The sequence below is a fragment of the Artibeus jamaicensis genome, unplaced genomic scaffold, assembly GCF_021234435.1.
Source record: "Artibeus jamaicensis isolate MK-2021 breed Jamaican fruit bat unplaced genomic scaffold, CSHL_Jam_final contig_327, whole genome shotgun sequence".
Classification (NCBI taxonomy): Eukaryota; Metazoa; Chordata; class Mammalia; order Chiroptera; family Phyllostomidae; genus Artibeus; species Artibeus jamaicensis.
Genome location: NW_026521772.1, coordinates 3,815,956 through 3,841,096, shown reverse-complemented (window position 1 = coordinate 3,841,096; position 25,141 = coordinate 3,815,956). Strand labels below are relative to the sequence as shown.

The following is a 25,141-nucleotide window of genomic DNA, read 5'->3' as shown; positions in this document are numbered from 1 at the left end:
GGACGGTTGAGCCCGGCCGAGTGCCCCGGGTCCGTTCTGGGCGCTATCCCAGTGGCAGGGCCCCTTGGGCAGGCTCCCAGGCCGAGTTGGCTGCCTACAGGGGTCGAAGGCAGCTTACCTCCCTCGACGTGGTCGGAAGACGAGAGTTGGGACTTCCCCGAGAACTCTCGGACCACCTCTTGCGCATGGGCAGGTGGGCCGTTCTGCTCTAGGGGCCGTCAACCACGAGGTCGAGAAGTTCTTAACCTGGGTGTGCCTTAGAATCACCTGTGGAGCTTATTTAAGAGGGACACGTGTGTGTTGGGGGGGAATGCCCGGGTTAATCTCTGATCAGCAAGAGTTTCTGATTCAGTAAGTCTCGGTTTGTTAGGGGTAATCACAGGCAGTTCTGGGGCCCGGAACTGCAGAGCTAGAGGAATGCAGGGGGTGACGAGGGCTTTCAAGTGGAGACCAGTCCCGTACCAACTGGAGAAAAAAAAAAGTCGGGAAGCTAAAGACAAAGATGTGTTTATTGAATCACTGGGATAAGCCAGATTTTTAAGGTCTTTGGAAACCAGAAAGCAGTAGTTTTAAGAGGTAGACTAGAGAGGCTTAATATATTACCTTAAAATATACAATCTAATTAAAGGAGCAAGACAAGCCAGAAGATAACAAAGGATTTTGAATCAAGAAGGAAACCTGAGCATACACATCTACCTTACCCTCTGTCTAAAATTCCAAAATTCCGGGGGAGGGGTGGGACCCCCAGAGGACAAAATGTTCCATGAATGAGCCAGGGATGTTGAGGAATCCTTTAAATCCCTTAATGACAAAAAATTGGGGTAAAGAATATATTCGCTGGTATGTAGCAGAATGGGTAGGGCTAAATAGCCAATCAACAAAAAGGAAGACGATGAGATGTGAAGAATAGATCAGGACACCGCAGCCTCTGAGTGACAGGTGTTACAGAAACCACAAAGAATGGTGGTCAGGGTTGGGGGGTTCAAAAGAAGCAACCATCCCAGATTTGAAGAAAAACACAAACTCTTAGATTACAAGGGCCCCCTGAGTCCTTAGAATAACTAATGAAATAGGTTACCTATAAAGCAATGGAAATTAGATTGCCATTGGATTTCTCAGTGGAGCAATATTTTCCGAGTTCAAACTGAAATCCTTTATGCAGCCAATTCACATTTAAGTGGGAGAAAAGACATTTTCAGACATGCAAGGATTCAGAAAGTTTATCATCTCACTGGGGAACAACCTTGCAAAGTGAATTGGAAAAAGATAAAGAAAACCCCATTATCCCAGATTCTCACCCCCAGTTATCTGAGATAGGGGGTAACACATGTTGAGCACTTACTACATGATCTTTACATGGATTATCTAATTTCCTTCCCCCTTACACAGAGAAAGCTACAATTATGATCCCCATTTGAAAGGGAAGAGACTGATATACAGGCATAGACAAGGATATTAAAAAAGTCATAGGCAATAAAAATATGAAAGTTATGATTAAATCTAGAAAGTTACTGGCACATCTTGTAAAAAAAAGAGAGAGATTTGTAAAAAGATATTCTGGAGCTAAATTACAGATCAATAACCGTAAACCAAGTGTCAGGGGCTGTTTGGGTTGCTTCAAGAAGGAGACCCTATTCAGAAGAGGCTCTACAATTGGACTCCTCGCTTGCTGCGGTTACAATAATGCAGCATTGTCCTCCCGAGACTGGCCGTCTTCTGGGGGGACTAACCTGGGAAATGAATGGGAACGAGGGGGCTCACACCTGCCTCTTTCACACCTTTCATGAAGACATTCACCTCTGCGGTTCTCCAGATATCTGGCAATACTCTCAATGTACTACTTTTGACATTCCAGTTGGCGTTTTCTACCAGAATTGCCCTTACCCAATTAGCAAACACACCAATGAAGAAATTTTGTCAGTTGCTAAGATGACCTATTCTGCCTATTCACTTGGCAAGTTGGGTATGTAACCATACAATGCACTTAGTCCTGGCCCTGGCCAAAGGTGAACCTGGGTGAAAATTCAGTTCATTTATCACCTAACCCCTACATATAAGCTCAGAATGTTGACAGCAAACCATGACATTTTGAGTCCCAGAAATTAGCAGTGGCCCCTGAACAGTTTGGGTAATTTCCCTTCTCCAGAGCTTTTATCTGTAAGCAATCACAAGGGCTTTGGGGAGAGGCTGGGATGAAGGTCAAAGTTTTAGGGACAGTGTCTCACAGCAGCCTGCTTTAAGGATATCTGGGCCTCACTGAAGAGGCTCTCGGTCTGGGATCTGATTTGGTCCTGGGGACAGGGTGACAAGTCGTGTCTGTGAGCTATCTCCCCGGACCTAGAATTGCATTTCCTTGTTTTTTGGGTTTTTTCCCCCGCTTTTTGTTGTTACACAAATCAAAAAGGCTTACTGGTTGTTCAGTTCATTCCCTGGATCCTACAACTAATTAAGCACAACCAGAGGGCTCTGTGGGTCAAGACCAAGTGTTTTCCACCCTGCTGCTTATTATGATGACCAGGGTCCTTTTTCTCCTGGTAATTAACAGTCTCCACCTGGTCTCCTCCCAGCCCTGCTTGCATCTGGGAGTGTATTTTAATTGCATCTGCTCCTACCAGCATTCTTGCCTTAGAAAACAGCCAGTAAGGAGTGTGCATGTGCGTGTGCGTGTATGTGTGTTGAGCTTCTGAAGCTTTAATATATGCCTCGTGACAAGAATGAATCTTTTGAAAAACATATTCAGGCATGGGTGAGTTAGAAGCTCAAAATAGAACTAATAGAGCATTCTTGCCTCTCAAAAAATGTTTTAACATTATGACTCACGGAGGGGGGAGCATTTGATGCCACAGTTCAGTTCTGCTTCCCACAGCAACCACTCCAGGCATTTGCCTTCCCTTTCGCATCCCTTACCCACTCCGGCCTCACCACCAGGAAGTGAGTCTGCTTCGGCTTCCAGAGAAAGTGGGGGCTCTTGTGTATGAAACCCCTTAACTTCCACGCCAGGCTCTAACCCAGCTCCCTCACATCATTCCTCCTGGTCTTGGAGGGTAAGGAGCCATCCAGTCTACCTACCCATTTTGCTCTTGAGTCTATCCCCCCAACTCCTTTAGGACCAAGACCTTGACCTTTGGCTACTATTACACAGTCCTGTATATTCAACATCTTTTTAGAAACTCCTTTCCTATAACATAAAACTGTGCTCTTATCCTTTTTGTCTCACACACACAACACAGACACCCAGGGAGGGGAAGGGACAGAGAACAAACTCTTTTGACCTACACCCCTCTACCCATTCCTTCATGGCCAAACCCTTGAATAAACAGTCCGCACATATCTTACCCCCAGTTTCGCATCCATCATTCAATACTCCCCCCAAAGCAATGAACCTGCTGCTCTGGATGTCTTTCTTACTTTACTTTGATCAAAATCAGTGGCAAATCTTCCAATTGACAAACCTTAAGGACTTCTCAACTTTTTGTCTTAGATGATCTCTGATGTTCACTCTTGGTGTTTCTCCCTCTCTGAAAATCCGCCCCCCCGCCCCAAGTTCCTGTCTGTTTTTCCATGCCTGCTGCTGCTGCCTGGGGCCTGGCGCCCAGACTTCTGCTCTGTCTCTCGTTACTGTTATTCCAACACACCCCAGGGTTTTCCCCAGCCATTCTCCTTTTTCATGTTCCCCCTCTTCCTGAGCAATCTTTGTCATTCTCTTAATTTCAGCCTTGGCCGACACCTTCCAGAAGGCATGTTCATTTAAGTAGCAAACATCCTTCAATACCTACTGTGTGCCAGGTACTGTTCCAGAAAACAGAACTACATCAGGGAGCAAAACAAAGCAGATGAATATGTCATACATACCGTCAAGTAAGGGTAAGTGCTCTTAAGAAACATAACCCAGGGTAAGGGAGTGAGAAGGGGCTGCTTTAAGTGGAGTATGTAAAAATCACTTTTGTTGAACCTCTATGACATTGGCTTCTCAGCACATGGTTCTAGAGCAGCAGCATAACCTGGAAATTTGTTAGAAATGCCAGTTCTCAGGCCCCACCCCAGACCTGCTGAATCAGAAGGTGGGAATGTGGGTGAGGGGATTGGGTGCAGCAATGTGTTTTAATAAGCTCTGCAGGTGACTCTGACCTGTGCTACAGTGAGAACCACGGGTCTGGAGCAGTTTCCCACTGTGCATGCCGTGAATAGATTACAGGCCTGAGTTCTAATACCGATAGTCTCAGCCCACAGGGCAGCTTGAGGGTTGGGGGAAGGGTGTGGCTGGGAGCCCTCCAGCTCAAAGTAACATCCACCCAGACTTTTCCGAAGTGGGGTTAGTGGGCTTGCCCACAGGCCTGCAGGTAGCAAGGTAAGAGCCAATCAATACTCACTGATACATTTAAAAAGCAGGGGCCAGAAATAAATCCAGGCCTTTATGGTAACTTAATGCTTGGCAAAGGAAGCAAGAATGTTCAATGGGACCAAGATAGTGTATTCAACAAATGATGTTGGGAAAACTGGACAGATGTGCAAAAAAAATGAAACTAGACCACGCTTCTTACAGCATACGGCTTATGGTTTTTTCTTACAGTTTATTCTTAAACAAGAATAAACTCAAAACGGATCAAAGACATGTTAGACACAAGCCCATAAAAATCCTAGAAGAAAACATAAGCAGTAAAATCTCAGACATTTCATGTAGCAATATTTTTTCTAATATATCTTCTTGGGGCAAGGGAAATGAAAGAAAAAATAAATGGGACTACATCAAACTAAAAGGTTTTTGCATAGCAAAAGAAGCCATCAACAAAATGCAGAGATGACCCACTGATGGGAGAACATGCTCCCCAATGATTAACCCCTGAGAAGGGGTTAATATCCAAAACTTATAAATAACTTACACAACTCAACACCAATCCCCCACCTACAAACAATCCAATTAAAAAATGGGCAAAGGACCTGAACAGACACTTCTCCAAAGAGGACATACAGAGGGCCCATAGACATACAAAAAGATGCTCGACATCAGTAATCATCAGAGAAACGCAAATTAAAACCACAATGTGATATCACCTCGCATCTGTCAGAATGGCAGTAATTCTCAACAGTAATAAATCAACAAACAAGTGCTGGGGAGGATGTGGAGAAGAGGGGTTGTTGGTGGGAATGCAGACTGGTGTAGCCACTCTGAGGAGCAACATGGAGTTACCTCAGAAATTAAAATGGGACTGCCTTATGACCCAGTGATTCCACTCTGGGAATATATCCAAAGAAAATTGAAACACTAATTCTAAAGAATATGAGGTGGGATCCCCCCCCAAAAAAAACATAATTATCTTCTGCAGTCCAAGCCCCTTGTAGTACAGGCTTCCCCTGCTAGGTGAGTGTTCTAGGAGCCCATCAATATCAGTGTACCAGCTGGTGTTGTTGTGAGAGGCTGCCTTCGGCTTTGGTGAATTTTTTTGAAGACCAACACATTTGCCCATTTCACAACGGGTGATTTACGAGTACACCTGCCCACAACCCACTGAGTGTTCAACAGTTTTTGACCAGAAATGGCATGACCCCCATGCCCCAACCCCCCATTTACCTAATCTCACCCCAAGTGACTTTTTTATGTGTGTCCGTGGATGAAAAAAGTCCTGAAAGGGAAGCATTTTGCTGATGTGTAAGAGGTGAAACAAAAATGGCAGAAGCACTAAAAGGCATCAGAATGGACAAGTTCAAAAATTGTTTTGAACAGTGGAAAAATTGTCTCAAGGGGTGTATTGCATAAAATGGAGAGTACTTTGAAGGTGACTGAAGTTTAAACATGTAAGAATAAGTACACACTTTTTTATAAACAAATCCCAATTTTTGAGTCCCCCTTGTCCATGCACCCCTGTGTTCATTGCAGCATTATTCACAGTTGCCAAGATTTGGAAGCAGCCCAAGTGCCCATCAGCAGATGAGTTGCTAAAAAGGCTGTGGTCCACTTACACAAAGGCATACTACTTGGCTGTCAAAAAGAAAGAAATCTTACCCTTTCTGACAGCATGGATGGAGCTGGAGAGCACTGTGGTGCTCAGTGAAATAAGCCAGTCAGAGAAAGACAAGTACCGCGTGATTTCACTCACACATGGGATCTAGTTAACAAAATGAGCTAAGAAAGTAGAATCAGACTCACAGAGGACAGACTCACAGCTGTCAGAGGGGAGGAGAATTGCACAGCTGGGTGAAGAAGGTGAGGGGATCATGCAAAAATACAAAAAGCTCATAGACACAGACAACAGTATGGTGATTACCAGAGGGAAAGCGGGTGGGGGAGAGAGAGAAGGCATGGGGGGATACATGGTGATGGAAGGAGATTTGACTTGAGGTGGTGAACACACAACACAATATATAGATGATGTGTTATATAATTGTACGCCTGAAACCTATATAACTTTATTAACCCATGTCACCACAATCAATTCAATAAGAAAGAAAAGAAGCCAGGCTCGGCCAAGGACCTACTTCTGCCTCAGGGCCTCCCCTGTGGATCCACAGAAGTTCACCATCTGGCTGAGCAAGGAGCAACTTAGCACCAAGAGAGGTGGTGGGGGCACCAGGCAGCGAAGGGGGCAGAGGGCAGGGCGAGGTTAGCGGGGTGTGTCCTGGCAGAGGAACAGCTCCCTCCCCCTTCTAGCTGCACTGGGTCTGCTCTTGGTGATGCCCATGCTGGGCTCCCAAAGGTTGCATCATTATTTTGGTGTACTCATTATAAAAGAGTTGAATGGGAATTGGAATCCATTTGCATCATCCCAAGATGTACCAAATTGCACTTGTTGATGATAGAAAAGATAGTCGATTCTTTAAGTTCAACTGCTGGAAATTTTTAAATGATTGTAGAAATGATTTAAAAATTTTTCAAGTCGTGCTGGCTGTTTGGTGTAGCTCAGTGGATTGAGCGCGGGCCTGCAAACCACATGATCGCGGTTCAATTCCCAGTCAGGGCACATGCCTGGGTTGCAGGCCAGTTCCCAGCAGGGGACTCACGAGAGGCAACCATACATTGATGTTTCTCTCCTTCTCTCCTTCCCTTTCTCTCTAAAAATAAATAAATAAAATCTTTAAGAAAATTTTTTTCAAGTCATTTCACTGTGTATATCAAATCATCATGTTGTACACCTTAAATAGATACAATTTTTATTTGTTAATTATACCTGAATAAAGCTGGAAAATAAATACATAAACATTTTTTAAATTGTGTAGACATGTTTATGATGTAGCAAAAATTTAAAGAGCTCATCAGTAAGGAGCCTTGATAAGGAATTTCATGTATCCATTTCAAATATAAAATGTATTTTTGTGGAAGCTCAAGATTCTTTTTTCTCCCTCGTTTAAAGAGTACTTTAATTTATGTAATTGAGATGTACTCGATATATAGAATTTAGTTTCAGGTGCACAACATAATGATATTCGCATATGTTGCAAGCGATCACACAACAAATCTAGTTAACGTGTATCTCCATAGTTATAACATTTTTTTCTTGTAGTGAGGACTTTTCCAATCTCTCTTAGCAACTGGGTGGCACTGGTGGTTGAGATCAGTGCAGCTGCAAAAGATTCCGCAACCTGTGAAGGGGGAAACCTCCATCTTTCTCGAGTCCTCACCACTCCTGCCATAACCCCATGCAGTCACCGAGTTCTGAGTATTCTCCACCTCAGAATTATTTCCTGAATCCGGGCCATCCCCACTGCCAAAGCCTCAGATCCACTCTCATCGGCATCACATCCCTGGCCTGCTGCTGTGGGGTCTGCCAGCTACAAATTGAGAGAGTCAAATTTAACAAAGTCAAATTGAAATAGTCAAATTTAAGTCCCCATGGTTTCTTAAAGCTCTAAAATAAGATTTGCAATTTAATCTCATGATAATGAATTCCAGAGTTTTCATGAAATAATTCATAGATACTCCTTTGTTTATCCAAGTGACTATAAAATTTCTTTTATAAATATTTTGGGGGGGTTAATTGATTTGAGAGACAGAGAGGAAGGGGGAGAGAAACATGAATTTGTTGCTTCATTTATTTATGCATTTATTAGTTGCTTCTCGTACGCGCCCTGACTGGGCACGAAACCGCACCCTTGTGTGTATCTGGTCAACGCTCTACCCAACGGAGCTATTTGACCAGGGCCGGATATAAAATTTCAATGCACTAAGTAAAATAAGTGCAATAATTTTTAAAAGCCTTGAAATCTCGTATGACCTTTTGTCTTGGAAAGGTCAGCTCAGAAGTCAACAACTTCCATGGTTCCTCCCCTTCTTCTAGTAACCCCATTCCCACAGACGTCAGTCTCTTAACAAGTCCAAACAAGGAGTAAAGCATCGAGGGTTTCAAAATGTGCACATACAATGTTTTCAACAAAGGGATGACCAACATCAATTAAAAAGGAATCTGAAAGAAAACAGCAACATCATTATAGGAGTGGAAGGGGAGCGGCGGGGGGGGGGGGGCTGCAGGCTCACAGTGCTGCCTCCGCACTCCCCACCCCTCCCCTTTTCAGAGGTGCTGTGGTGACCTTTTCACCGGGGAATGCGATGCATTTTCAGGGATATCGTTACTGTCTAGAATCCCAACAGGCCTTGTTATAAGCAGGCGCTTGTATCGATTGCTGTTACACGTGGATACAAGAAAATGAAGGAATGTCCACGTGCGTTGTCACCTGTCTTGCAGCAAAAGAGCCTGAGGACAAGCACCCGGAGTGGGTGCCAGCACCAAAGATGGCCTTTTCTCCTCGGTGTATCTTCTGCAAGAAATCCCTCCATCTTATCGGGAGACAGGGTACAGTCTTGAGAGCGTCAGCTCCCAGATACCCTGCCAAGTCTTGGAGTGCAAATCGAGGTGAAATTTTAGCTTAGAAGAGTTTACTTTAGGACTCGAGCTCAAATGGATTTGTAACAGAATCAAAGGCAGAGAGAAAAGTAAGTGGCACCAACAGTTTCACACTTTTTCACACGGGGAAACCTTTATAGCGTGATAAACTAGCTTTGTTTAGTAGTGAGAATGGAGTGGATACTGAATAATCAGGGCACCTTCCTCTCTACGGGCCAAATGCAGCTTCGGAATTTTTCTCATTGTTCTACCCTAGGCAGGAACTACTCACTGAGGCTGGCCCTGGAGTGGAAACATTTGTCCTCCCTCAGGTAACCAGAGCAATGATCAGGTTTAGAGGGTAAAAACCGAATCTGTTTACGTTGCTCTATTACTAATCTTTTAATGACGTTATAATGATTCCCAGTGGCCTAACTTGGCATATATGGAAGAAACTAGTGGAGTGCTTTTTTCATTGGTGTTACTTCAGGTCCTCCTTCTTTAGAAAGATCTTGGAGGGTGGGGGCAGGGGGAAGAAGCTACCGCTGTGTGAACTCAAACATTAACAAATAAAAGTAAGTGCATATTGTTCTTACCATCATGTGATCTGAGCTATTTGAGTGGAATCATAAATCTTGAGAACATAGGACTACCTAGACCAACCTCACATTCAGCGAGAAACCAAGTACGAACAGGGAGTCAAAGAGAAACCTACTCTCATTGTTTGGAGTTGCTGGGCCGAGTGCGGCAGCTCCGTGTTTGCTGCAAGATGGCTCCTCTTGCAGTGAACTTTGCAGAAGCCAAACAGCCTCTCCAGGGAAGCCTGGGAGCAGGGCCTCCACCAGGGCAAAAGCTCCTTTCCCTAAAAACAAGTTAAATCGTATCCCTTCCCTTCTCAGACTCTTCAAGAAGTATCAGGTCAGGGGAGGGGGAGACTGGAAGAAAGGAGGTGAAGGGATTAGCCAAAGAACAGGCGCAGGACCCGTAGACACGGCTACCAGTGCGGTGATGGCCGGAGGGAAGGGGTGAATGGGGGGCGCTGGGTGGAGGGGGGCAAAAGGGGGCCATGGGGACATCTGTAATAGTGTCAACAAGAAAAATAAAGTTGAAAAAAGAAGCGTCATAGGAACAGTCTCAGGCGCTACTGAAAATTATAAATTCATAGAAATACAGACATAATAAACGTCAGAGAGGGTGGTCTAAAACAGTTTTCCTTTGCCCGTTTTAAAACCTAAATCCCCCGGAGCCCCGCCAACCCGGTCACCGGTTGAAGCGCTCTCAGGGAGCGTGGGGCCAGGGGGTGGCGGGAGGAAGGGCGGGCTTGGGGCAAAGTGGCCGGTTTCACCCAGAAGTTACCCTGATACCGGGCGTGTTCTGTTCCCCGCGCTCTCCGGCAGCCCCCGAGGACCACCCACGGCAGCCGAGGGCCTTCGCAGCCGCCTGCGCCGCACCTCGGGGGCATCTTCGACGGGGGACACGTTCACGTTGTCAAACACATCGACCTGGGACACGGGCCTTCAGGCTACGTCACTGTTGAAAGTCACACCCAGTCTACAACTCGTCCGAGAAGCAGCTGCCCCTCGTCGCCAGGAGCAAAGGCCCCCGCGGGTCCCCGCCCCCGGTCCCGCCCCCGCCCCCGCCCAAGTTCATTACTGTGTCCCCGAGACGCACCAGCCGGTGACTCTTCAGGGGCCGCGCTCACAGGCCCTGCCGCTCTGGGGATGGAGGGGACGGAGGGGATGGAGAGGACCGAGAGGACGGAGAGGAGGGCTCGGAGCTCCTCCAGAGAGGCCCACGGGAGAGGCGGCAGGGCCCCCCACAAGGAGAACAAGAGGGCGAAGGCGGAGCGGGGCGGTGGAGGCCGCGGGCGCCGGGATGCGGGGCGCGAGCCGAGGGACCACGGGCGGGCAGGGAGGCCCGCGGAGCCCCGCGCGCCCGCGGCCACCGTGGTGGACGTGGATGAGGTCCGGGGCTCCTGCGAGGAGGGCACCGAGGTGGTGGCGCTGCTGGAGAGCGAGCGGCCCGAGGAAGGTACAGCGGGCAGGTCGGGGACCGGGAGGGAGAACGGCCTTTCCAAGTGGTGCCCAAGGGATGTCGGATAAAGCGGAACGAGTCGCCGCGCCCAGAGCCACAGAGGCTGGAGCCTGCTGGACTCACTCCTCGGCGGTAGCTACCAAACGCATCGGAGAAATGCAGATAACTTCAACTAACCACCGTTGGTCTCGAGGGCCAGCCAAGGATGGGAGGTGGGAGGGAGCGTGGTCCAGGCTGGGGCCCAATCCACATGGCAAAGGAACCACAGCCGCTGGTTTCTGTGGCCATGCGAGCGTATACAGGGCTCCTAATTTCAGTTAAAGGCATGATGAGCCCGTGGCTCTGGGCACCTGTGCGGCCTATTCTTCCCTCCTCCGTCCACCCCTCAGTCCCACCTAAAAGCACGTTAAGGTTTCTTTGGGGTGATCGTTTTTTTCTGGAAGTAGAGGCAGCAGAGGCAAGTGGAGAAGAGCCAGACCTGGGTTTAAATCTCAGCTCAGCTGCTTGCTAGCCGTGCGCTCATTCGTAGGGATCGGACCAGGCCTGACTCACACAGGGTGCTGAGTTGTGAGGCTATGAAATGCTGCATCCAAGTGCACGAAGCCTGATGCAAGGAACACACTCCACTAAGCCAGGACCCCTGCTGGCCGAGAGCGACGCAAGTGAGGCCGCAGGCAGGAATCACCCCAACACAGAAGTAAGAGTTTGGCTTCCGCAGGTGAAGCAACCTTAGGAACAAATGTTTCTGCTTCCAATCCTCTTTATAATGAATGAAAGGAAAAACATTTATCACGCCTTAGGCATACGATGAAGCTTAAAGGAAATTGAATAGGGTAGGTGCGTTGTGTCCCTTTCCGCTGGCTTTGGAATTATAACGCATCCTGGTCACAGTGTTGCAGGGAGTGCTGGGCATGGAGGGCGATGATTTGAGGATGATTCCTGCGGTCAGGGCCATGGTTGTAGGGACCATGTTAATGCTGTTTTGCCCAAGTGATGGCCTTCCATCAGTCAGAAACTCCCAGTTATTAAATGGTCCTTGGGTTCAATGCCACAGTAATGCTGAGGTTTAAGGTCTTGTATGTGCTCAGACCACAGTGGACGGGGAGGCAAGGAAGGAAGCCCAAATGTTTTACTGAGTATTATCATTCCCTTGTCACAGATGAGGAAAAATGCTGAGAAATTAAGTAACTTGCCCAAGACCTCCAGCTGGAAAGTGAAGGACCAGACTTCTAGAGTAAGACAGTGCGGTGGAAAAGCCCCTCCAGGCACAGGGCTGCCCCTGGTCTCTGGTCGCGGTCCCAGCACTGCCACCTGTGTGGGCTTCACTCAGTCTCTCCAGCGATCAAGTGGCTAGAGCCCAGGACCCTAAGCAGTGGATGAGAAGGTCTCACTGAGGATGAGGCGGCCTTGCTGAGCCCTCGTCTGGGAGATTTCTGTGGCTCTGGGGAGTGGGGAGCAAGAAGCACAATGTCCGCTCCTCTGCCTCACTTAGCACCACACTGCGCCAACCAGGTTACTTCACCTGCCACAGGCCCACCCAGCCCTTCACACAGACGGTGCCCTGGCTCAGTGAGCGACCGCCCCCATATCCAGCTCACTCTACTGTTCCCACCAAAGTCTACAAACTGCTCTGATCCTAATACCAAGGACTGGACCAACAGCTGCCAGTCAGTGAAGATGGTGACGTTTCAATATTCTTCTTTGTTTAAGGTACCAAGTCTTCCGGTTTAGGGGCCTGCGAGTGGCTCCTCGTCCTCACATCCCTGCTCTTCATCATCGTGACCTTCCCTTTTTCTATCTGGTTCTGCATAAAGGTGAGATCCCACGAGGACCCAGTAATTTCCTGGAGCCTCTCGGTAGCCAGTACATGTCCTCTCTTACTTCTGTGTTTCCATACGGGCTGTCTGCTCTGCCCGGAATGCCCTCCCCACTCACCTTCCAGGAACGCGCTCACTCCTTTCAGACTTTGCCCGGCTGCAGCTGCGTGAAGCCTTCCTTGACTCCCCCGACTGTCATTCCCTTGCTCGTGCTCTGGTGTCATTCTGCTTCCATGTCCATTGTAGTAGCAGTTGCCACATGGATCGATGTGATATTATATGGCAGATGGGCCCAGAAGAGATCATGATGTCCACTTCTCAGGCAGTTCCCACGGACCACGAATGACAATTATCTCTGGCCCATTGGGTGGTTACACTGCCCATCTCTGAAGTAAATGCAGACCTGCATCGGTTTGGGAAGCACATACAAGACAGAATGAGAAGTGCAAGGGCTTTATTGGGCAGCACTGTCTGTGCGATATTAAGCAGGGAGAGAACAGGAGCCGGCAGGGAAAACCCTCAGGTGATGACGCAGGTCTGACCCTGGTGCTACGTGAAAAGGAAGGAAGGGGTGACTTGGAGAAAGTCTTGGCCAGTCTGAAAGGGAACTCCAGGGCAAAGTCTGCTTTCTAGAGCAGTCCCACGACGGGCGGAAATGGCCAGGCGCTGGTGCCCTGCCATTCTTAGTCATTGTCTGGAGCTGTCTGGCAAGAGCTTGTCCTTGACTGGGACACTATGGATGCTGCTGAGGCCAATGGTGACTGCTCTTCCTTCCTCCTCCTCCTCTTCCTCTTTGCCTTTGTCATAAAAGAACATTGCATTTTGTCAAAAGTCTTTTCTGCATCTATTGAGCTGATCACGTGGCATTTCCCCTTTATTCTATTGATCCTGTGTCTTACAATCGATTGGATGTTAAACCAACTCTGTGTTCCTTAGGTAAGTCCCACTTGGTTATGGTGTATAATTCTTTAATATGGCTTATTTTAGTATCAGGGTAATACTGGCCTCAGGGATTGAATTGGGAAGATTCCTCCTCTTCTATTTTTGGGGGCAGAATTTGTGACTCACTGGTACCACTTTTTCTTTAAGTGTTTTGCAGAATTCACCAGTGAACTCATCTAATCCTGGATTTTTCTCAGTGGGAAAATTTCAAACCACTAATTCAATCTTTTACTTCTAGTTCTTTCAGTTTTTCTTTTTCTTCTTGAGTCAGTTTTGGTAGTTGGTATATCTATAGAATTTGGGCCTTTTCATCTACATTATCTAATTTATTGGCCTATAATTCATAGTACTTTCTCTTGTAATATTTTATTTATTTCTGTAAGGACAGTATTGATGTCCCTGAAATCATTCTTTTTGATTCTGGGTTTTAGCAATTTGATCTTCACTGTTTTTTTTTTGAGGGGTGGGGTGGGGTGGGGTTTTTTTTGGCGGGGGTGGGATGGTCATTCTAGCAAAATGTCAAATTTTGTTGATCTTTTCAAAGAACAGGCATTTGGTTCTTCAGATTTTCTCTACTGGTTTTCTATTTTCTACTGCATTTATTTCCACTCCAATCTTTATTATCTTCTTTCCACTTGCTTTAGGTTGAGTTTGTTCTTCTATTTCTAGTGTCATAAGGTAGAAAATTAAGGTATTATTTTGAGATGTTTCTTGTAGTTGGAAACAAAATATAAGAATTGGTATTAAAATATACCCCTCTTTCTGCTAAATAGCTAATAATTGATACATAGGAAAGCTAATAATGCAGCAGTCACAGAAAATAAAGACAGCATGCGGTGGTGAGCATGCTGTGATTTCTTTGATTTAGGAAATATTCATGGAAGCATTATTTTTTTTAGATAATTATGACTCTTTAATCAAAATTCTGTTCATGGGCTCAAAGGTTAACATGGCCGATAAGCTTTTTTATTGGTTTCTGAAATTCTACACTTAAATGTAAATATTGAAAAACCGGAGTATTTTTTCTTGGTTATCAAAACAAAAGGTTCCTGATATCTGGGATTGCTTTAGCACAAATGCCTTCTGAAGACTTTCTTTGTCTTTCTTGGGTTGATTCAGAAGTGTTGAATTTATCTTTAGGTTGTACAGGAATATGAGAGAGTAATTGTACTCCGACTAGGACACCTGCTTCCTGGAAGAGCCAAAGGCCCTGGTAAGAACCTGCTATAGACATGCCAATTTCTTCAATCCATGCATATTTGCAACGTGGACCTCTGATTACATGAAGCGACTTGATTCATGGTGTCTCCATTTCCTGATCTGTTGTTTGTAACACGGGTTGTAAGAAATCCTACCAGGTCACAGTGAGCCAGAGAGAAGACGGATGGGTGCAGAGAGCTGAATGCCAGGGCCAGGCTGGCTGGAGTAACACGTAGGCATTCACCTGTCACTTTCTCCTCCCCTACCCGCTTCTAGGCCTTTTCTTCTTCCTGCCCTGCCTGGACACCTACCACAAGGTCGACCTCCGTCTCCAGACCTTGGAGATACCCTTTCACGAGGTGAGCCAAATGATGGATTTTTCTTTCTACATTTTACATGGCTGCTGTCAATGCTACCAGTTTCAATCCAGGGCAAAATGATTATTGAAGATAGAAAGCAGAAAAAGGAACTAGAGAGTGCACTCCATCAAAATTAAAAACTCCTGTATAGCAAAGGCCATAACACAATGAACAGACAACCTATGGAGTGGAAGAAAATATTTCCAAATAACATGTCTGATAGAGGGTTAATATCCAGACCATATAAAGAAATCTTATAACTCAACAAGAAAACAAAATAAATAAATATAAATGGGAAAATGGACTTGTGATGGTTAATTGTACATATCAATCTGGCTAAGCTCTGGTACCCAGGTATTCGCTCAGAAACATCTGGATGTTGCTGTGAAAGTATTTTTTAGATAGGATCAATATTTAAATCAGCAGACTTCGAGCAAAGCACATTACACTCCATACTATGACAGCATAACTTCTTTCTCATTCTTTCTTTTGTGAAATAGAACTATAAGTATAAATTATATATATATCTATATATTTAAATAGTTTATTTATTTATTTTTAGAGAGAGAGGATGGGAAGGAAAAAGAGTAGGAGAGAAGCATCAATGTGTGGTTGCCTCTCATGTGTCCCCTACTGGGGACCTGGCCTGCAACCCAAGCATGTGCCCTGACTGGGTATCAAACCAGCAACCCTTTACTTCACAGGCCGGTGCTCAATCCATTGAGCTACACCAGCCAGGGAAGAAATTATATATATATTTAAAGGCTTATTTTAGATAATAAAATGTGAAAAAGGAAGAAATTAAGCATACTTATAATCCTAGCACCTATGGATAGATGTCGATATCTTGGACTGTATCCCTTCAGACTTACCTAGGTGTGTGGTTATGGTTACAGACAAGAATGCATATCAAACCACACATTCTATTTGGTAGCATAACTGTATTCACCCAACAATTTTTGTGATCATCTTTTCATATACTAGCTACGTTTCTACCCTTTTATTTTTTTCTACCCTTTTATTTTAAAAGGACACGTAGCCTTCTATTGTATGAAGGCACGTACCACAATTTACAATTCCCTGTTGTTGATATCAAGTTGTTTCCAATCTTTCATTACAGTAGGCAATACTGTAAATAACATCCTTGCAGCTAAACCCTCATAGTACGTCCCGTGATAGTGTCTGCACGAGGAAACGCTGAGAAGATGTCCCATCACAGCTTTGGAGGCACGTCACCAACCTGCCCTCTAGCATGTGCCCAGCCAGTGGAACACCCGAGGGCTTGTGTACCATGCTTCTCTTTGGGCACATTTTTTTTAGGCATCAGTTCAAAAAGACCTGATAAACAACTGATTTTTTTCATATAAGAGAAGTCTTCCTGATTTTTTTTTACAAAAGGGTTTACAAGAGAATTCCTTTAAATTGTGCGTTCTTTAGCGTAGTTAATAAAAAACTCCATACTCTTCGAAAACACCTATTTTGAATAAAGGGTAGACCAAGTGACGCATGCACTGACAAGCAGTGCCCGCGGCGTCATGGATGAGACATGAGACAAATTCACACGGACTACTGAGTCCTGTGGAGGAAAAGGGCCGGCGAGGCTACTCCCTCAGGGGGGGAGCGCCTCAGAACAGCCCCGCCACCCTCTCAAGGGGAGAGCGGCTTGGAGCAGCCGGGCAATTCTCTCGCCATGGAAGAGAGAGCGCCCCAACCTTTGCCTAGTCAGGCTTTTATTGGGATTTTTGCACAGGAGTTCAGGTATAGCTTATTAATCATTGTCAAGCAGTAAACAGTAGACAGCATACAAAGAACCATTAGGGCTTCTTCTAAATCAGGGCCTGTCAGCTAAAGGGCTACAGAACTTTGGGAACATAAACTCTTCTTCTGCTCAGGCCCTTCTCATCTAACTGAAAGCATTCTTAAACAAAGCAGGTCTCGCTGGGTTTCACATATCCCTTCCCAGGCCTAATTATCCAGGGAGCCCACCATTCCCAGCACAAGGCTTGCACCGCCTTCCCCACCATAGGTTTTTAGGCTTAAGTGGATTACAGCCAGGAAGCGCTTCTCCCAGAGGACATGGGGACTCTGGGTTCATCACAGTCGGGGGGACAGGGTGCATCACTCCCTCTTTGTTGCAGCTCCCAGAGTCCTTCCATGATGGCCTCCCAAGTGATCGTGTCTGGCCTAGGTCGCCCCTCCTCTGAGGGGTCTCACCTGTCTCTGACCTTCCGACCATATTTTGGGGGCACGGAGATGGAGCAGGGGCAGCATCTGCTGCCAGAGACAAGCCTTGTCTCTTCAGTGGCTCACGTTCCCAAGGTCACTCACAGCCTGAGACATGGGAGATGGTTTACAATTCCTGAAACCAGGCAGGGCGGTCCCCAACAACCAAGCATTCATTTTTTTTTCTTGTTATAATCTTACTCTGAGAATCCTCTTGAACACATTTAGTTCCTCGAACCCTGCACGGGGAAGGAGCCGAAGAACCGGGCTCTACATCTCCTTTTTTCCGCCTAGGTCGTGACCAAAGACATGTTTATAATGGAGATAGATGCCATCTGCTACTACCGAATAGAAAACGCCTCTCTTCTGCTAAGCAGTCTCGCTCAGGTGTCCAAGGCGGTCCAGTTCCTCGTGCAGACCACCATGAAGCGCCTGCTGGCACACCGGTCCCTGGCTGAGATTCTCCTGGAGAGGAAGAGCCTCGCCCAAGATGTAAAGGTGCTTCGATCAATTTAACATAGAACGGGTTGAAATCTCTCTTTACGTTTTCTTTGTTTTTCTCATTGGTCATTTGTTGCACCTTCCATGTGCCGGGCATTCCCTGGCGAAGGCGCCACCCTTTAGGGAGCTGAAAGGTAAGTGCAAGGTCACCAGACTGACCCTGAGCCAATCACAGTCACTGGTCTGGTGCAGGTTAGTCAGTTACTGCCACTGTTTGCTCTCAGCCCCACTCCAGTGCTTTGGACTCCTCGTCAAGTGCCCACATAGCACAAAGTGGTGGCATCAGGAGATGGCATTAGGAGCCTGTCAAGGAGGCCATGGGGCACAGAACTGAGATGGGGGGTTATGACACACGACTGGCTGAGAGGGGGAACCTCCAAGTAGAAGGATCTAAGGAACCAAAGGTACCGATGATGATTGGGTGGGTGGGGCCTGAGCAGACACTAATCTGAGAAGACAAAGAATGTTCTCGAGTTGCCCCACTTTTCACTGATGAAACGGTGATTAACCTCCCCGTGGAAAAGGGAAGAAACCAGGAAATAAGAGAAGCTAAAAAAAGGAAGAGTGATAACAAGAGGGACATCAGGGGAGTCGATGCTCTGGAATTTCAAAACCACCCAAGTGCGCTCCCCCTCTGCCCCCACCCTCTCTTCCTGTCCATCCCCCCCCCAAAGGGTAAGGGATCAAGTCCAGACTCTTGACATTCCAGCTTGCCTTGTTACCTTGAATTATACTTTATGGATTTATCCATTTGTCTTCCCAGGCTATGAACTCCATGACAGGGGTCACATTTTACTCACTTCTTTGTCCTCGGTACCTGACACGGGGCTGCCACACAGCAGCCTGATGATGTGTTTTGGGCGAGAAGAAATGGTCCTGCTGTCTCGGCCTCGCCTCTTGCTGTCCTTCCCCCAGTGTATCTGATACTGCAGCAGCCTACTTGGCGTGCCTCCAGCTGCCATGCCTCCGCTCAGGCTGTTTCCTCTGCAGGGAATCCTTCCCTTTTCCCCATAGGCAAATCCTATTTGTTTTTTAAGATGCCGCCTCCTCTGTGACTCTTTCAACATTCCTTCCTCTCACCAACCTCCCAATGAGTCAGTCTTCTCAGGATTCTCAATGCACTAGGTTATTAGTTATCCAGCCACTAAGAAATCATCAGATATTATTAAAAAGGAAAAGAATGTGAATGTACATGTGGCGCTCCATGCCTTGTCCCTTTTTCCAGAACCCACAGTTCATTTTCTCCTGCCTCCTGGGACTGGGACGTGGGGGGGGGGGTGATGGAAGCCACCAGTAGGAAGGACGAGCCAGCACCTGTTATCGAAAGCCATTTGGGAGCGAGGTTATAGACTCTGGTTCTCTAATAAGGGCATATTATTTTATTTTGTTTTCAGCCTCACCTGAGGACTTTTTAATTGCTTTTTTTAGAGAGAGAGAAAGGGAGAGAGGGAGTGAACAAAAGAGAGAAACATTGATGAGAGAGAAACATCAACTGGTTGCCTCCTATAGAACCCTGACCAGGGAGCGAACCCGCATGTGCCCCCAACCAGGGATCGAACCATGCAAACTTTTGGGTTGCGGGACAACATTCCAACCAATGGAGCCACACTGGCCAGGGCCTAATAAATGCATTTTAAAACAGACTTAACAACTACATCACCTGTATTACTTCCCATTGCTTTTATTACAAATTGCCACAAACTTGGTGGCTTAAAACAAAGTCAATTTAATCTTTAACAGCTTTGAAGGCCAGAAGTCCAAAATCAGTTTCACTGGGCCAAAGTCAAGGTCAAAGTCAGCAGGGCTGGTTTCTAATGGAGGTTCTGAAAGGAGACTCCATTTCCTTGCCTTTCTCAGTTCATGGCCCTTCCTCCATCTTCAACGGACACTGCTGGGGTCTCCGCTTCCACCCCCACCTCACCTTCTCTTCCACAGTCAGGGCTCCCTCTGCCTCCCTCCAGAAAGACACTTACAGTGCCCCCCCAACCCCCCTGAGGTTGTCACTGACATCTCAACTCTTCCCTTCACAGGTGGCCTTGGACTCAGTGACCTGTATTTGGGGACTCAAAGTGGAGAGAACAGAAATGTGGGTAGGAAATTATCAGAAAAAAAAGTGATAAATCAAAATATTTTGGTTTCATTTAAAAATTTTTATTCGATAACTTCTTTTCATTGCATGAGTATGACTATAGCCATATATTTGGGGGGGAAATAGAAAAAAATGCCAATCATCTCATACATTCACAATCACTGTGACAGGTGGGCAAATTACTTTCACATTTTCTCTCCATGGACTAAAAAATGTTTTGAAATAAAACTCAGCTTTATGATCATTTATTAAGTTATATAATGTTTGATCATTGGGGTGTACACCTGAAACTAATATAATAATACATGTCAACTGTAATTAAAAATAAAAAATGATTTAAGAAAGATATGCAAAATTTTAAAAACTCATTGTTTAAACCATTTTAAAGTACAATTTGGTGGGTTTTAGTATATTCACCAAGTGCTGCGGCCATTGCTACCATCCAATTCTAGAACATTTTTATTGCCCCCAAAAGAAAGCCTACATCCATTAAGCAGGAACTCCTCATTTCTCCTCACCCTCCAGCCCCTGTTAACCACTAATCTGCTCTCTCTCTGGGCTGGCCTATTCTGGCCATTTCATATAAATGCAGTTCTACCATATGTGGCTGTCATGTCTCCAAGGTTCATCCACATGGTAGCGTGAATCAGGACGTCGTCCCTTTCTATGGTCGAACATTATTCCATTGTGTGACTGCACCACGTTTGCTTGTCTGCTGACTGACTGATGGGCTCTTGGATTGTTTCCACTCTGGGGCTGTCATGAATAATGCTGTGATGAACATCCATTCACGCGCGAGTTTTCATGTGAACATGTTTTCAGTTCCCTTGGGTAGATACCTCTGCATAGAATTTCTGGGTCGTACAGTAATTCTATATTTAACTCTCTAAGGAACTGCCAGACTGTTTTCTGTCTATGTATTTTCATAGTTACATTCAGGATAAAAATAAGATTTTGTGTCTTTTATGCAATACATTAAGTATTGTTCTTAGTAAGTCATTTCTACTGTTTCCAAGGTCACTTCTCTTGTACAAATGCAGATGGCTTTCCTTATTATTATAGCATGGCTCTTCAAGGCTTTTTTATTGTTCAATTTTAATAGCTGGGATTTAGATTAAAATAAGTGGAAAAAATCAACGTAATCCATCAACACAGAATGTGTTCCACATGGAGAGAGAACACCATAGCTCTACTGTAGCATCAGTGATCATAAAAATCTGCATTTGAGGCACTGCCCCTGGAGACAGTCTGCCCACTGTCTAACCAGAGACCCCAGGACGGCACTTGTTAGATTCGAGTCGGCTGTGAAGCGTGAAACAACATCGAGGGAAGCGGTTAGACTGTACGGGAACTCTGACTGCTAAAAGCAGCGTCCTACCTACCTAACCAGGTTCTTTCTTTTCCAGTAAGGACGTGAGGCTGCCCGCCGGGCTCCAGCACTCCCTGGCCGTGGAAGCCGAAGCGCAGAGACAGGCCAGGGTGCGGGTGAGCCAGTGCCCCACAGGCCATCCGCCCAAGGGGCTGTTCTTTGAAGAGCTCTGGAAAATCCAAATGGCCTGCTCACATAGAGCGTTTTCCCTTTGCTTCCTCACGTCCTAACTCCTACCATGCCCCCATTCATCCAGGCTCTGGGAGGGATCCGCCTCCTGCCCCCAACTCCAGCCAACTCTATTAAAATCGCTGTCTTAAAGTGTGGTTAGTAGCTCCTATCTGAGTAATGCAGCATCTCTTTCCCCATCACACCCTCTGTCTGAGGCTGTTGGTAATGGTGACCCTCTCCTCCCTTTTGAGTCTTGCCTTCCCTCTCTCTCCCTTAAGGCTTCTTACCACTCTTCATTCTTTTTCTCTTACACTGGCAGCTTTCCTGGGTAAAATGAGTCCCCTGTCACCTCTAGGTTAATGACACCCAGACCTGTCTCCCTAGCTCTGTGCAAGCTCCGGAGGGACTACCAGGATCAGGGCCATTCCCTCAACACCAGGGTCGAGAGAAGGCTGTGACCACCCAGCAGCTACCAAGTTGTGTGGGTGGGAAGGGGTGCTGGGAAGAGGACTGTGAGGGCCGAAGGGGAAGCTGGTTTCTTTCCAAGAGAAAGCAGGTTGGGGGACCCCGAACCACAGAGAAGGTTGGTAGCTGGGGGGAAGCAGATAGGAAGGGGAGGAAGACGTGCCCTGGGCAGAGTTGTGTCCAGTCCTCTGTGCCCACTTTAAGGTGAGATTCAGGTGGTGACATGGGTGCTTTTTCTTCTCAAATGCTTACCTTTGAGATTTCAAAATGAAAAGCATTCATTTTGCTTCACTTGGGAGTCACCCTTTCAGGATTCCATGTTTTTGCCTGGCACATCGGCCAGCCTTCTCTCTATATGCAAAACCCTACTAATCTTCCAGGGCCCACTAGTCATAATCCATAACTCCCCAAACACTTCTCTCTACTTGCCAGGGTCCTTAACAAATTCTGTCCTAACTTACAATTAATAGTGTAATCTGTATCCCCTAGAGCGAGACCCTTAAAAACGAAGACCATCCGTTCTATGCTTAACAGCACCTGCCTGCCATGTAATAGATGCTCCGTGCTTGCTGAATAGTGATTGAAGCTCTCAAAGAACGAAGAAGAAAAAATCACTCTGCTTTTCTTCACGCCTGTTCTCTAGATGATCGCTGCGGAAGGGGAGAAGGCTGCCTCCGAGTCCCTGAGGATGGCGGCCGAGATTCTATCGGGCACTCCAGCCGCTGTGCAGCTCCGATACCTGCACACTCTTCAGTCCTTGTCCACAGAGAAGCCTTCCACCGTGGTCTTACCTCTGCCGTTTGACATGCTGAATTTCCTGTCTTCTCCCAGCAGCAGAACTCAAGGAAGCATCCCCTTCCCTAGTCCTTCCAAACCAGTTGAACCACTGAATCCTAAAAAGAAAGACTCCCCCATGTTATAGGAGGCGCAAAGGACAATGAGAATGTGCAGGGGCCTGCCACCTAACAGCCACGTCCCTCGGTGTTCTCACATCCCTCCCTTCCTTCCGTCTCCAGGTAGAACATCCTTGGAATGTATGATGCCGTCATGCATGAGAAGACTGTGAAATCATGTCATGTAGGAGAAGCCATATAACAAGTTTAGGTGGACCATCTAATCAAACTACTTATGGGAAAGAGCTTTAGCCAACATGCTACTTTGGAAAGGATTTTGAGTCTATATACGGCTAGATGTAGACTTCTGAAGATGCAGTTCAAAGGTCCTCGGTGCTGTAAGCCCTCCGGCCCATTGGTAAGGTCTTTCCTGCTCCCAGGCCCTTTTGACAGGCCCGTCATTGTGCTTATCACACGGGAATGTGTAATCCTGTACTTAAGATGCAGGCTTCTCTCCCTCTTTACTGGGAACTCAGAGGTACATCTTAGGCATTTTCTCCAACTGCACACTCAACCTCATACACTCCGTCGTCCCAAAGCCTCACACCTAATCCTGATACCTGCACCGTAGTCACATTTACATGTTCCTGAGTGAGTCAAAGTAAGAGAGATGTACTTGGGCTGAATATAAAGAAATAATTTAAAAGGAGTTTCTTTTATGGAGACTCCTTTATTAATAGAGAAATAAAAGGACAAAACCATTTATCTGATACATGTTGCTTAAAATCTGAGGAAGCAGCACTACAAAAATAGGGCTGATGTATTTTCAGTATAGAATTGACTAGCTGGCTTGTTTTTCAAACAGTAATAACACTATGTGATCTATACATACCCTTAAGTATTCTTTTCTTATATATCATAGATATTCCCTGATACGAATATATTTTGATAATATAATTGGTCTCATTTTCCATTAACTTGCCTTAGGCAATTAGAAACATATATCATTGAGCACGGGCCTGCGAAGCAGACAATCGCGGTTCGATTCCCAGTCAGGGCACATTCCTGGGTTGCAGGCCAGTTCCCTGCAGGCCAATTCCCAGCAGGGGACGCACGAAAAGCAACCATACATTGATGTTTCTCTCCCTCTCTCCTTCCCTTTCCCTCTAAAAGATAAATAAATAAAATCTTAAAAAAAAAAAAAGAAACATATATCAACAGAAAAAATTAGCCAAGTAAATAAGATATATAGCAAATCCTCTATGAACTTTAAAAAAATCTGTGACATTATGAAACATTACTAATGTTACAAAAATATGACTCAAAATCATTATGTCAGTAAAATGGGGATTTCTGTGCGGCTGCAGAGGAAAATGGTGGTCCCTACCCCAGTGCTGCTCGCTAGGTGGTGACTTCTCTCCTTGGAAGCACCTCTTCACCCTTAGTGCTACCTGCCGCTGTCACTGGAGATGTTCTTCTGCCATGCTTAGCGGGACATTAAATATTCTGCATAAAAACACCTGTACATGAGTGTTTATCAATGTTATCTCGTGAAGCCCTGCTGAACATTATCTCAGAGAGAAATGTGTTCTGAGCCCCTAACAATGGACCTAGAAATTTTTGTAGCATTTTTGTGTGGCGAACACAGGCTGTTCTAGGCTAAATGAAATAAGCCAGTCAGAGCAGGACAAATACCATATGATCTCACTTATATGTGGAATTGAATAACAAAATAAACTGACGAAGAAAATAGAAACAGAAGCATGGACATACGGAACAGACGGACAGCTGTCAGAGGGGAGGGGTGGGGCCAGGCATTGGATGAAAGAAGGGGAAGGGATTAGCCAAAAACACATACACGTACATACATAACCCCCACACACAGACAGCAGTGTGGCGATAGCCAGAGGGCAAGGGCGAGGTGGAGGAGGGCAAAGCAGGGGAAAACGGGGACGGACAGAGATTTGGCTTGGGATGGTGGGCGCACGATACAGTGTGCAGATCATGTTTTGTTGAGTCGTACACTTGAAACCTGTGTGGTTTTGCAAACCAATGTCACCGTAAATAAATAAATAAATAAATAAATAAATAAAAAACAGAAACAAGGACCAAACCAAGGGCGCTTTGCCTATCCTGTTATCTCCCAATCGCTTCCATACTCCTTCCCTTTGCCATCCGTTCTCCTTTCTGAAAAATAACAAAACTCCCTAGCAGTCTAATACAGAAGTCCATCATGATGTCAGCCACAGGGTCATTTCTGTCCTGTGTCTCTAGGCCACCTTCTCACCTCTATCCATAGCCCAGCCTTGCTATGCCCTTTGACCT

At 46.1% G+C, this 25,141-nt stretch overlaps 1 protein-coding gene across 1 annotated transcript; it reads left to right on the top strand.

Annotated features, from left to right (window-relative positions):
• The first annotated feature begins 10,481 nt into the window (after nt 1-10,481).
• On the top strand, nt 10,482-24,024 carry NPHS2 (NPHS2 stomatin family member, podocin). Its single transcript, XM_037145617.2, has 8 exons — nt 10,482-10,844; nt 12,558-12,661; nt 14,747-14,819; nt 15,083-15,165; nt 17,683-17,886; nt 19,920-19,975; nt 21,385-21,463; nt 22,627-24,024. Exons 1-8 carry the CDS (start codon nt 10,535-10,537, stop codon nt 22,903-22,905), a joined length of 1,188 nt encoding a protein of 395 aa, XP_037001512.2. The 5' UTR covers nt 10,482-10,534; the 3' UTR covers nt 22,906-24,024.
• Nucleotides 24,025-25,141: the final 1,117 nt, after the last annotated feature.

Excerpts from the sequence above, each read along its gene's own strand:
- NPHS2 (XM_037145617.2), top strand. The coding sequence starts at position 10,535 with ATGGAGGGGACGGAGGGGATGGAGAGGACCGAGAGGACGGAGAGGAGG. Across the intron at positions 12,662-14,746 it reads CTATCTGGTTCTGCATAAAG|GTTGTACAGGAATATGAGAG; the intron begins GTGAGATCCCAC and ends ATTTATCTTTAG. Across the intron at positions 17,887-19,919 it reads GCCTCGCCCAAGATGTAAAG|GTGGCCTTGGACTCAGTGAC; the intron begins GTGCTTCGATCA and ends TTCCCTTCACAG.